At 29.7% G+C, this 14,095-nt stretch overlaps 1 protein-coding gene across 1 annotated transcript in view; it reads right to left on the bottom strand.

Moving 5' to 3' along the window:
• Positions 1 to 14,095, bottom strand: part of LOC108687711 — a 34,060-nt gene that overhangs the window by 7,867 nt on the left and 12,098 nt on the right. The window contains exons 2-4 of the mRNA XM_018193630.1: positions 10,338 to 10,417; positions 8,221 to 8,299; positions 2,537 to 2,706 (exon numbers count right to left, since the gene is read on the bottom strand). Of these exons, the coding sequence (XP_018049119.1) occupies positions 2,537 to 2,706; positions 8,221 to 8,299; positions 10,338 to 10,417 (329 nt within the window). The remainder of the gene's footprint in view (positions 1 to 2,536; positions 2,707 to 8,220; positions 8,300 to 10,337; positions 10,418 to 14,095) is intronic.

Below are 14,095 nucleotides of genomic sequence, written 5' to 3'. Positions count from 1 at the left end.
CGTTACGGAAATTACTCGTGCATTTATTATTTTTAGCACTTTTTAATTGCAGCATAAAATATTATATTGTTAGTTAAAGTTTTTTTTATTTTTATCAAATAGACAATTTAATTTCACACAAGTCAGTTTATATATGACCAATTATTTCATTACATAATATGACTGACTCTGAAATTCTCAAAATAAAATTATTTATTTTGTAATAAAATCTATTTTCTTTTATTTTTCTAATAGCGAAATAATTTTTTTTTATCAAAATGCAATGAAAATTTATATAAAGGCCTTCAATGATCAACAACATATTTTGGGGTCAACGACGTTGAAAGGTGCCGTCTGGCAACCACTGCTCGCAGAAGACTATACGTACAGTCACTTTCTTCGGTCTTCTCACTTTCATATTTTCGTTTGAATTCTTTTCCTGGAGATGGGCGCCAGCTGCCTTTCCCTCTCTTTCTGCGTGCGTTCGCATATCATCGAAAGTCCAAGCACCGTATAATTTGATAGTGTGAATGTAATTCTCGCTTAGTTAACACGAAAACACCAATAGTTTAACCTACTTTAAACAATTCATAATTCGTTGCAGAAATTTTATTTACAATTTTATTTGCAAATGCAATACGAACAGTATTTATAAAATCAGAATATATAATGTGTATATTCATATTTATATCATTTATATATTATAATATTATATATAATGTACAGTGTATAGATAGATAGGATACATATATACATATATACATATTTATATTTGTATGCACTTTATATAAAAATGGCTATATGAAGTTTTATATAAAATTAATATATACAAAAAATACTTGCAATATATCAAAATATATGCGTATATATTTTGTTTGTGAATTTTAAGTATAGAATTTTACAAGAAACTAAACTCTAAAAATTAGATTTCACAATTTATTATCTTCCGATATTCATATTTTCATGTACTATAAATGGTTCTGATCTTACACAAGTCTGATTTTACATTGCTCTTCCATTGATTCTTATTATAACAAAAATTAAAATAAATATGTTTGCAATGGGCAAAGCAAAAATTATTTTATGCGTGTTTCAAAATTTCCAATATAACAAAAGATATAATTTTATATACAAAATCGCTATCACGATTATGTTCATCATAATCTTTATCATTAAACGAAACAATAACATGGAAGTGATCAAGAGAGATCAGTGTACGGGTATTACGGATAGTACGGGTGTCATAAAATAAACAAACCGCGACATTCATGCCACGATGAAGAAACACAACCGGAGGTAGGAAGAGGCTTTTTCTTTCCAGGAAAAAAACAGAAGGGATTGAAAGAAAGAAGTAACGGTGTTACGCGGTACGAGCACGTAACGGCCAGCACAAATGATCGCGCGAGCGCGGATTCATGGGCGTGTAAGAACCTCTATTATTTTATACTGTTCGCATTGCGCGCGCACTACACGATGTCGCAATTGATATAGCGTATGTACAAAGCGGGAGAGAAGACCCACTCATGAAACTCTCTATTTCAACGGGCCCACCTTTCCGCATGCTAATCCATCTTCTCTAAGGCCTCGAGAAGGCTGCGCGTATCGGCCATACCAAACGAGTTGACCAAGTGGATCTAGGCTCACTTGTCTGACTATCACGCGCGTTCCAATTTTCACTTTCCATTCTCGATACTGCATCAGTTGCAGAAGGGAGAAAATGGTATTACGATAATGAAATAGGTTCTTGTTCTCATAAATATTAATTTGCCATCCAAGTAAAGAGATAGTTTGAAAACACGAACGTTTTGTTAATAATTTTCGTTTTCTATTCTCAATGTTTTATTCTCAATGTTCAAGTTCAACGTTCTACTTAATGTTCAAGTTTGTAACTGCGACAAGTATAAATGTCAATGATATTACGAGTCGAGTTCTCAATAATTAGTTTATATTTATAATCATTTGCTTGAATTTAGTCTTGATATTTTATGAAAAAAAAAACCATAGAATATACAAAATATATAAAACAAAATATATAAATCGATAAAAATATTGTTGTATTTAAATTCAACTTATTGTTAACGATTAACGAATTAAAAATGCTCAATAAAAAACAATATTACAATATATTAATGTCGCTTTTATAAAAATCTAACATTGACTGATTAATGCTAATGAAATTAATTAATCAGTACGGAGCAAATAAATATAGAATATTTTTCAGTCATAGAGAGCACATCGCTCTAATATTAATATATAAATCTTCTCTCAAATCATGCGTTGGAAAATCAAATGTCGATATTCTAGTATTAAGATAAACGTGTTAGAACTAATTATAAGCACCTTTTTTCTTTTTTTCTCTCACACACACACACACACACACACACACACACACACACACACACACATATATGTATGCGCGCGCGCATATGTATGTGTACATATATAGGCTGATCAATACTAATTTCTATTAATTTATTCGAGTGGCCGATTTAATATATTATTTTATGCAAAACAATGCTACAAGGATATCGTGCAGATATATTATGCATTTTCTTACCATCTGAATACTCTGATGGCAGTAATTTGAGAAACGGGGAGCCCCTGGCACCCCAGGCAGGATGTCTTACATTATTGCAAGCACCGGACGGTGTTCTGTACTTGCTCGGTGGACAGGGCCTTTCTGACTGGACTCTGCAAGTTGCGTTAACTAATATCTTATTTGCCCGCCTAGAAAGAGAAATAAATGTTGTAATTTCTGAACAAACAATGATATTGAATGGAATCTAATAACAAACATATATCAGCTTACATGATAAAAATCAACGGATATTTTTTAATTCTTCCCAAATAATGCTAAATATTCCTAAAATATTTGTAAAATATTTCTGAAATCTCCAAATAATATTTTCCAAGAAGAATAATATAATATTCCAAAAATTCGTATAATATTCCAAAAATTTTATTAATACTTAAACTTTCTATAAAAATTCTTTTGCTGTTTCGCCATTGAGAATACGAATCGAACTTTCAATGAATAATTTTATATATAGCGTTAGCTGGATTAGTTGGCAATAGTTAGGTCACTTGAATGTATTCGTCATTTTTCAAATTCGTACATTCTCTTTACATCGTAAAAACTGTTGCTTTTTTTGAAACTATATTTATACGTGGATTTTTTGTTTATTATTCAATTAAGTACAAGATCAAGAGTAAGCCTAACAGTCCTCTAAAAAATACATCCGAGAATTAAAAAAGAAGCTTTCTCAGGTTCCTAATTTCAAAAAATTAAATCACTTGGAATGATTAATGTGTGAGAAAATATGCCATAAAAGTCGCTTAAAATTTCCAAGAATGTCTTCAGTAATTTAATACAATGTATGTAATAATTCTCTATTACTAGAACTACCACTTGGTACTCGACATTGCAGAATGAATATAGTAATTTTTCCCAGTAATATATCAATCAATTTCCTGTAAAACAGTAATTGTTCGTTAACATAATATAGCAATTATATACTTCCATTTCCATCATTCTTTTCTCTCTATTGTTTCTTTTCTATTTACATAACTTATCTCCCATATTTCCTTTTTCTTTCTTTTTTGATCGTAATCGTAATATTATCATTAGGGTACTACACTCGATATTATTTTCCGACTTTTTTTTTTAATAAAATGAAAAAAGGGATCTTTTATTATATTTAAAATTTCTCTTCTTAGAAATATATCTGGAGGCACGGTAATTATAACGAGAAAGATGAGATGCTTGGCATCTCAATTAACAATAATTATATTTTTGGATTACTTCTATTTAAATACTATGCGATAAAACACATTCGAAACTTCAATAATCTCACAAATGTTAAAGAAATTTGCTATTAAACAATAACAATTGATATTCGTAGTTAAAATTTTATTGATCTGTAATCTGTATGTAATTATTATAACAAGTTCCCCAAAACGGTATATCGATTCTTTTGTTAAATTTTTCTTAAAAATATTTTTTAAAATTAATTCTCTCATAAAAATTAAATATATTAATATTACAATGGATATGAAATTTTAATGTATACGTATATATATAATTAATAATTAAGAATTTAATAACATATATGTATATTTTTCATTAACAATAGTTGCTTTCCATTTACACACAAGTAAAACCGAGTCTGAAATGAGCTGAGTATTTCATACTCAAATTAATTAATTAATTAATTGACGTCACAACTGCGTCATATTTTAGTAAAAAGTTATCACATGACCACACAGATCATAACCTCACTTTTAAAATGAGCTTACAAGACTCACTAAAACACATGGTCTTGATCTTGTAGATCAGATTGTAAATAAAAATTCAGTTGAATCTCATTTGTCAAAATGTAAAAGGAATGCGCATTCAACCGAGTTATATATGACGTCACAAATAAGAATTATCTGACAATCGGTGTAAAAGGAAAGCAACTATTTCATTCGCAAGATAGATCTTTCACAAAGCGAAATTTAAAGGCGGAGAATATCAAAAGAAAGATGCCGCGATAAATTAAACCCTCTGTTACAGCGAGAGCTCCCAGGTGCGATTGGAAGGTGAGAGATGAGTTTCATTTATCCACTCCGCGATATCCCTGACAATTAAAAATATAAATCTTTTATATAACAGCATAAGTCCTGACTATTGTAGAAAAATTAAGTAAACCTTGTGAAACGCATCTAACGGATTTGTAAAGTACTATCAGGTACTATTTGGAAACTAGAAAGCCTCACAGGTAGAGAGTGACAAATTGCATCATATGAATATCCACATCCAATCAGGACAGGGATCATGTGACTAGATTTCTCCAATCTCTTCCATGCCTATGAAGCTTTGATGCCCATACCCAATCAGAGAAGACGGATCATATGATGCAGTTTGCCACTCTCTCTCTGTGAGGCTCCCTACTGGAGACATGTGATCTATTTTCTGTTGAACTGAAGTAGAACTGACTTTTTCTCGTTTTCGACAAATATCAAACATATACCTATTTACTTTAAGTTCCAAAAATGTACACTAGTTCAGCCACAGAAAACAGATCTATGGTAATGTCTCGATGCTAAGCGAGTGCAGCTTACTTTTTCTTTCGTATGCTCTACAAACGGAGGTATTGTGACGCAAAATCAGGATCTATAACTTTTCGATTGGAATAAGATACGTCGTTACCGTCATTATTATTGCCGTCAACGGAACTTGAATAGATACAAGGTAATTTTGCAACGCAATTTTGTCATAACATTTTGAACAATGTTTTGAAGGAGAATTAAATAACTATTACTTTGGTTGAAAGAGAAAATGTCTTTGAATGAATTGAGATATTGTATAAAAATTTTATATACAATAAGAATTAAAGTCATTTGAATCGGAATAAGAAGATCCTTCAATAGGAAAACAAAATATGTGTGTGTGTGTGTGTGTGTGTGTGTGTGTGTGTGTGTGTGTGTGCGTGCGTGTGTGTGTGTGTGTGTGTGTGTACTTAGGTTTCATTGTACAAAAGTTAAAAAGAGATAGTACTACTTCGATTTTTTTAATTCAATTTGGTATGGAATTTAATAAATCTTATTGGAGTTTTTTTCGTAAAAGAGCGATTGTTTGATTTACTGTATGCCAAAATAAAATATAGCTTATCCACGGCAAATGTATTTTACTATCGCGATAAAATCGCTTTGATACGACGAAATGAGAAGATTTGTCATAGTTACAATGTTTTCCAGACACGATATTTTCTGCAAATAAAATTCTTATAAGAATTCTTTTCATAATAATGACATGTTGGCAAAATTATTTTTTTTTCGCATCACGGATCTCGACTATCTACGCGTCCTTTTATTCGAGATGAAAGAACGGAATCCAGTTCCGCTAGAAGTTGAATATGTCCTTCCTGCTCCATTTCCTCTTTTTCTCGTGCTCAGCGCGCGCTTTTACTTTCATGGTCGAGGAAAGGAGTTACCGGTGTCGACCGATCCGGCATCGGCATTTCAGTCACGAGGAAGATTTCTCGTGCAAACCATTGCCGTCACTATTCCCTTTCCTCGACCTCGAGAAGGCTGCTGGTCACGGGAGGTGGCATGTACGCATGAACATTGCAAGATATGCCATTTACACGTGGCCATGATCGTCGCCTGTCGTTCTCTAATGTTGCCAGTCCGTAATGTTGAAACACGTGCAACAACTCGTCGATCAAGTCAATAAACGAGAAACTCATTCTCGTGAGAAGCAAAAAATCTAATAGATCTGTTGATACATGAGTTACTTCCGCTGCTTGTAATCGGCACTTTTCTTTATTTAGAACCAAATAAGTGATACAGAGTATATTTTTTTATCAATCTATATTGATGTAATATATATTTCTCTTTCCTTTTTTTTGTTAGAAGATTTAGAATAATGCATGAAAATAATGTGCACATATAATAAAATTATTTCTATATATTTATTTCCATAATGTATTTCAGAAAGAGGGAGAGATATTTCATTTGAAATATCTTGAATTATATTTAGAATCTTGATGATGCTAGATCAAAATCACATAATAATTTGCTGAGAGAGAAAAAGAAATGTTTTATTAAAAAAAAATAAGAAATTTGATTACTTATTCTCAGCAGTGCATGAAAGATGCAAATAAATTGCAAGTGGCAGAATCAATTTCCTTATAATGTAAAATCAATGGTATTCTTGCGAAAAAGCGGTCAATACTGTTCATCTCTAGTAATTGGCAGTTTTACAGCAATGTCTACTTTTCAGCTTCCGTTATGTATATTGATTTAGTTTAAATTTTCAAGAAAGAAAAAGAGAAAAAGAGAAATTTAGCGACTTAGCAGCTATCACACAGCGTTGTAAATTATATTATTAACGCGCGGCATTTTGTTTATTTTATGTGAAACATCCGATATTTCAATATTTCATGCTGTCTACGATGCAAATAGATTGCATTCTTATGCATCTTTACAGCGATTTCATGCTAATTGTTGTTAATAAATGTTTAATCATAAAAATAAAAATGTTATGTCCGTCACGCCGACTGTCTGGCTAATTTCCTTGAATACCACTGGCAGATGTTACAAGATAGTGATACATTAATTAAAATCCGCGTATCATGCATAAATACGTAAATGTATTTTTTTAATTTTCGAAATCTTTTCAACCCGAAGGATTCTCTCCAAAATCATTTTTTCAAGATGTATACAGAATAAATTTAAAGAACGCTGTTTTACATACAATTTTGTGTTATTTGACATCAATACATTTTGTGTTATTTGACATGATACCAAAAAATAAAGATTTTATTCGTTTTTATTATTATTTATATTACTACTCGTATAAAAATTGCCGTGTCATATAAACAAACTAAAATATTAATTAATATTAATTAATTTTGATCTCAAGTAAAGTATTTCGCTTTTCAATTTATTCATTCTTAACTGTACATGTTTAAGTACTTTTATTTCTTTGAAAATATAGATAAACATTCATATAATTCCATTTAAAATCGATTTAAAATCATTTATTATCTCCAATATGGGTATCTAATCTCATAAAATTATATATAACAGAAAGTAATAAATCAGCTTTAATATGAATATATCTATCTTTAAAACTCTCATTGAGTTAATACACGTGTTATTACATCTAAATTTCAAATCTCATTTATATAAATTTTAGGAAGATTTGAAGAAATAAGATATTAAGACATCACACGACAGCAATACCAAAAAATTTTTTGTGATTCTTATTTCTGAGTGATGTCTTGCATGAATAATAAAAAAATAACATTCTAGAATTCGTGAATATTCTTTTTTTTTGCGTACCAGAAAATTAATTTCTCTATTAATTATAAACGATGAGAAAGACTGTTTGTCCTTGACGCCCACAATGGCATCTTTTTTTCTTTCTCTCCATTATGACCCGACTCATTATACATTCGGCAACGTGCGTCGTATATACGCGCGTAAACATAGCTTTCGGAATTCCTCTACTATCACGGATCTTATTGAAATAGATTATATAAAAGTCAATTTGGCAAAATTTTCCATTTCGCCACCGGAATTCATAAAAGCAAAATAAACCAGATTGATAATATATAATATATTACGGTTAATCGATATAACTGGGAAAGTACACATGTTTCCACCAGGATATATTTTTCAGGAATTTATATTGCCGGACGACAAAGTTCTTTTTAGCGAAATCTGTATCTTCGAAAACAGAGAGTAACTTACGATCGATAAGCGAATCTCTCCGCCTCGATGGCCGAACGTGCTCTCGCTTGCAAATCATGATCTACTCCGTAGACGTACTCTGTAACAAGAAAAGTGCAGACTGTTATATACATTTATGTCTTTTAATTTACATACATCAAAGATCAAGTTCAAAATCGCGTTATGTACATTATCTAAAGCATAGATTTATTATTTTATTAAATAAAAAATTATCTCATGTCAGGTTATAATTTTAAATGAATAAATTTTAGTTCTTCAAATGTGCAGATATTCGAAAATATTAGAGTTATTCTATCAATAATAATAATTATTTTTGTAGACATTAGGAATTTTTTATCGTACATATCTTTTTTTCATATATTTGAAACAGAATAAGGTAAATAGGAAATCCTTGACATACATATTTATGTTTTATATACATGCTTCAGAATTAAAATACCTATGTCGTAACACAAACACATGCACAAGATACATGAATGAAAAAAATCATATACATATTAAAAAAATGTTAAATATTAATTATTGAAATCCTTAACAAAGATTCCTTCTATTCTGATTCGTGATGAAATCTTACAATGTTACAATTCTAATTTCTCGAACATTTTACGTGTGTGTGAGAGCAATCTCACTATTGTCTTTCATTTCCTTTAAATTGGTACCACCAACTCGCTTCCTCCTTTACGTAATTAGACTTTGGCAATTTACTCTTGAATAACAAATAACAAAATCGTAGACCAATATGATACAAAAAATATTTCACAAATAAATCCATGTTTATATAAATAGATTTTTACAAAGTATTTTATTTGTATATACTTTAATTAAGTTTTAGAAAGAAAGTATTGTACATAGGTAAGTACAATATTTATTTATTATTAGAATTAACATTCTAGAGCAAATTTTCTAAAGATGCGTTATTTGATTCATTCAGATGTTAAGAGCTCGAGCAGTAGAGAAAGAGATAAATAGATAGATAAATAGGTAGATAGATAGATCTTTTTATCTATGACAGAGAGAGAGAGAGAGAGAGAGAGAGAGAGAGAGAGAGAGAGAGAGAAAACGACAGCACCAAGTATACAACATATATCTTTATAATTTTTTTCTCTTTTTACGAAATTACATAAAAATTAGCATATTCGATTAAATGCCGATGAAAGAATTATATGCTTACTACTTCGTCAATCACATAATTGTGGTCTTTTGTACAAGACCAATTTGACGGATACCTACATCCTGAAAAATGTTAAAGAATTTCTGAGAATTGCAAGACTAGTTAGCATGTGTTTTCTTGCAAATTATTCAACGCTCCTTACCAAAGATGATATACCATCAGCTATAAAGGTTAACACTGGTCAATTACATTTATGCAAATATAAAAAATATGTTAATCATCGAAATGGTGATTTTCCTTTTATTTCTTCTACTAAAAAAGCATATGTGCTCATAATAAATATAAATAAAGCTTTATTCTATTTCATGTTCCGCAAAATATTTTAAACAGTATTGTTTTATTTTAAAAATATATTATGTGATAAAAAAAACAAAGGCAATATAAAAAATAGTTAGCTTTAATACACGTCTTTTTGGAGTCCTTTCTAATTCTTCGTGCAAACTTTTTAAAGTCTGCACACTTTGTAAAAATTATTACTTTTTCAAGTACCAATTAAAAAAGCTGATTTTATATATTATTTTTGCAAAGTATACATTTATATTTATGTCGGATTTTATTAATTGTCGAGTCGGATATGTCCATCTAATAGATTGTACATTTTCTGCATATGTTGACTATAATTATCGTTATTTCCATATGTCAGTACAAGTCATTCTCTGTATTATGCATAGAATGTCCAGTTTAATTCTCTTGAAAAATACAACATTATCTATTAAAGAGAATGATATTATAAACAAGGCAAAAATTCTTCTTTTAAGAATGTAACAGAATTTGTGAGAATGCTGTGGGCATAGATTGAAAATGTTACGGCGACGCAAGTCCATGGCGAAATCAGGCCGCGGGGTGTTAGCGTCACCTCGCTAAGAGTGACGCGTGAGATGAATAAGTAATGTGCATTAACGCAAGACAAGTAATGCTCTTTTTTTTTACGATAAAGTATGCTTACCGGAAATATCGAACTGGTTGACTGTCGACGATAGAGCTGACACCACGATAACAAATACACACAGCAGTAGCAGGCTGCCTCTGAAACCAAAATAGAAAACCCATTATTTCTTTGTTCTGTTGAAATCATTTTATAAAGGGTGATGCACAATGCAATCAAATAAAGCGCAAATATCTTCCGCAGGATTTATTTATTTTTTAAAGAATCTTCTTAAAAGCACTAGAGGGGAGAATTTGTTAAAGTTAAAAAAATATCTTTTAAATCCTTTTGTGTACATATAGATTACAATAAGATATTATTGAAACTAAGAACGTATTATTAAAAGAAGAGTTAAAAATTATTTTCAAATAGTGATGCGACTATAGTTTATATCGTTACATGATAAAGATAATTATTAAATGTATTATAAAGAAGTAATTTTATTAAATTTTATTAAATTACTCTTCAATTTAAATTATTTTCTGTTAATAACTTGAATAGTAATATTATACAAATATGTCTGTAAGTTTACAAATTTGTAAATTTAAATAATATCAAAATTGAATACCACAAAATTAGGTTTTTTCTTTTGAAGAAATTGTATTTAATATTTTAATAAGATTAGTGTATATATATATATATATATTTTTTTTTTAATTAATAATAATAATAATAATGTGTCGTGTGACAGCACCTTTATTCACCATGAAAAGTTTCGGCATAAATAATAAAAAAGAAATTAAAAAAGTATCTGAATTGTCCATCATATCCGTGAAAATATATAGTGTACAACGACATTGCAAATGCTTTCAGGTAGTCGTATGTACTTTCTCTGTGAGAGAAAAAAGAAAGAAAAAAAAAGATCAAGAACAAGCCGATTGAATTCATCGTATTCTCGATATGAGAATCCGCTTACTCGCTTTGACCGGTGTTCATTCCAGTTTTGATTGTGCGCATTGACAATAAGCATCGATTTTTATGTTCACAACTTCGAATTGTTTTAATCGATTGTGTTTCACATAAACTGAAATAAAATTATATTTAATTATATTTAATGTCATATATATTTATTTCCTAATGATGATATTAGGTATATAATATACAAAAATTACATTTTACATTCGTTTTAATATATAAAAATATAAAAATATATATAAATAGGCAGTAATATATTATTGAAAATTTGAAATGAATTTTCCCTTAAAATTCGCGATTCAGCTAATTAAGTGTTTAAATAAAATGCAAGATGTGAAGAATGTGAATTTAACGCGATTTGATAGAATGTGATCATAAATATATATTTGCGAGAAACGTGTTTTACGCCATATGGTTCACTGGTTACATACCTTTGACAATTCACCACCGAGGAAAAGTTCATTTACATGAAGAATCATTGACCATAGGGCACTTTTTTAAAGACTTCTACACGTGACCTATGTAAAGTAATGAGAGATATGCTTATTTACTTGAAATTATACTTCCTAAGAAAGATTATTACGGATATGTCTGTATGATGGTGAATTGCTTTCAACAATTATATACGTAGAATAGATAAATGGACGTAGGTTATTTTGCTACCCGACGGATATCTATGAGCTAATCAAGATCAGATGACAGACTATGTACGTTCAGGAGAATTTCCTTGCTAGGAAATAAGAAGGAGAAATATCTTCTCGCACGCGCGCTTCCTCCTTTTTGTATCCGCAGGCTTGTATAGCCGGCTTGAAATGAAGAGAGAGTAGCCACTTCGCGTGTTATGTCTCATGTACGTTTTTCTTTTTTTTTTCTTTCTTTTCGAAAGGTATGTAGGTATGTATGTGTATGTGTATGATTTATAAAGAGATTTGGAGATAGACGGATAACAGATTTATTAAATATAATAATATACTTTAAATATACTTTAAATATTATTAAGGATAAGTATATATATAATAATATAATTTCATGACTGAAAAAATATAAAATAACGTAATCATGCAATTGTATTTAAAGTTTATTAAAATTAAGAATCCTTTACAACGTTGCTGCAATGTTGCTGAAATGTTCCAAAATGTTTTTTGCTTACACTGAGAAAAAGATAAAAATTTATTTGTGAGAAATGTATTTACTTCCCTGAAATATAAATTTTTATAATATTTAAATATGATAAAATAAAATTTTATTCTTAACACATAAGCCATCAATTTTATTTTTTTACAATTAATGAGATATATTTCACAGAAATGTATATTATCATCATAATTAAATCTTTTTATAATAAATAAATATCGAAAAAAATGTCGTAAATAACATTTATTAATATTTTTCTCTTATTATTAGTATAAGATATAGATAAATATGACTGAAACTTGGAATCAAAAAAGTCAATTCTTTTAATTTCCAGAGAGAGAAAGAGAGAGAGAGAGAGAAAGAGAGAGAGAGAGAGAGAGAGAGAGAGAGAGAAAGAGAGAAAATAAATGATTTGCAGACAAAAATCAATTTCGCATGATGTCACCATGAAAAGGATTGCATCGAAAGAACGAATAGTGCAAGAAAAAGAATAAAAAATATGTCGAAATAAAAAGGATATATTTTATTATTTTATATGCACAGATAGCATTTGATAAACAGTAAGCAATAAAATAATAAAATTAGCATGTAAAATAATATAAATAAAAAACTAGTAGACGTGTAAGAATTATTATTCTTATCCTAGAACTGATTCCGGAATCAACATTCTCGATTCTTAATAACATCAAATCTTTGCGATTTCTTTGCAGTCTACTTCTCATTTAAATCATTAAAAAAAATTATATATATGTTTTTATTATTCTTTATGTCTATTTATTTTCTCATATCTAAAGTATCTTTCTATATTGAAAAGACTAACCAGAATAAACTAATTTGAAAATGAATTAACTGATTATTTAAAAAAATGATACATAGATGTAATGTACATGTCATATTTTTAAAAAAATTATTTAAACAAAGATATAAAATGTCGCGAATAAAGAGAAATTTAGAGACATTTACCTAAGTTGAAATATTACAAAAAATTTAATAAATTGGTTTTTAATTTTTCGAAACTTTCAAAATCGCGGATGTTTTTTCGAAATTTTATTTATTACAAGAAACCACTTTTACTTTCACGCAATTATCTGATTATAGCCTCAATAATGGACCTTGCTTAACACGACGTTGTAATATACGACAATGTCGTCCTACGAGATAAAACATACAGATGCAGACGGCGAATCCGACTTTCCGTACTATAAGAGGTCGCAGTCATAAGGCTCATACACGCACTTACACACACACACACACACATACAAATGATAATTCAGGGTCAGTGGGTCAATGGAACTGGAGAAATCTTTCGCAGGGATCGGATACGTACGCGGGTCCTCGGGATCTCGTGCCTTGAGCGATGGTCATATCTCCAAAAAGTATCGCTCCGCGGGGCATACGATGTGCCATCGAGCTAGTCTCTCGAGAGAAGTCGAATCCCAATTAGACATGCTCATAAGAATCGTCCGATTCCTACTACGTAAATATGTTTCTCTCTCTCTCTCTCTCTCTCTCTCTCTCTCTCTCTCTCTCTCTCTCTCTCTTTCTCTCTCTCTTTCTCTGAATATTTTTATTCAAATAAAATGTGATAGATATAAAAGAATTAAGTTTAGTAAGTACAGAAAATATTATAATTCTGTCTTTATAGATGTAATTCGAAAATATCTTAATATGTAATAATTTACTTAATGAATCTGATGAATGAGAATATAAGTTTTCTTAAATGTTTTAAA

Source organism: Atta colombica, unplaced genomic scaffold (genome assembly GCF_001594045.1).
Source record: "Atta colombica isolate Treedump-2 unplaced genomic scaffold, Acol1.0 scaffold210, whole genome shotgun sequence".
NCBI lineage: Eukaryota > Metazoa > Arthropoda > Insecta > Hymenoptera > Formicidae > Atta > Atta colombica.
The sequence above is the reverse complement of the archived record's forward strand: the minus strand, read 5'-3'. Positions and strand labels throughout refer to the sequence as shown.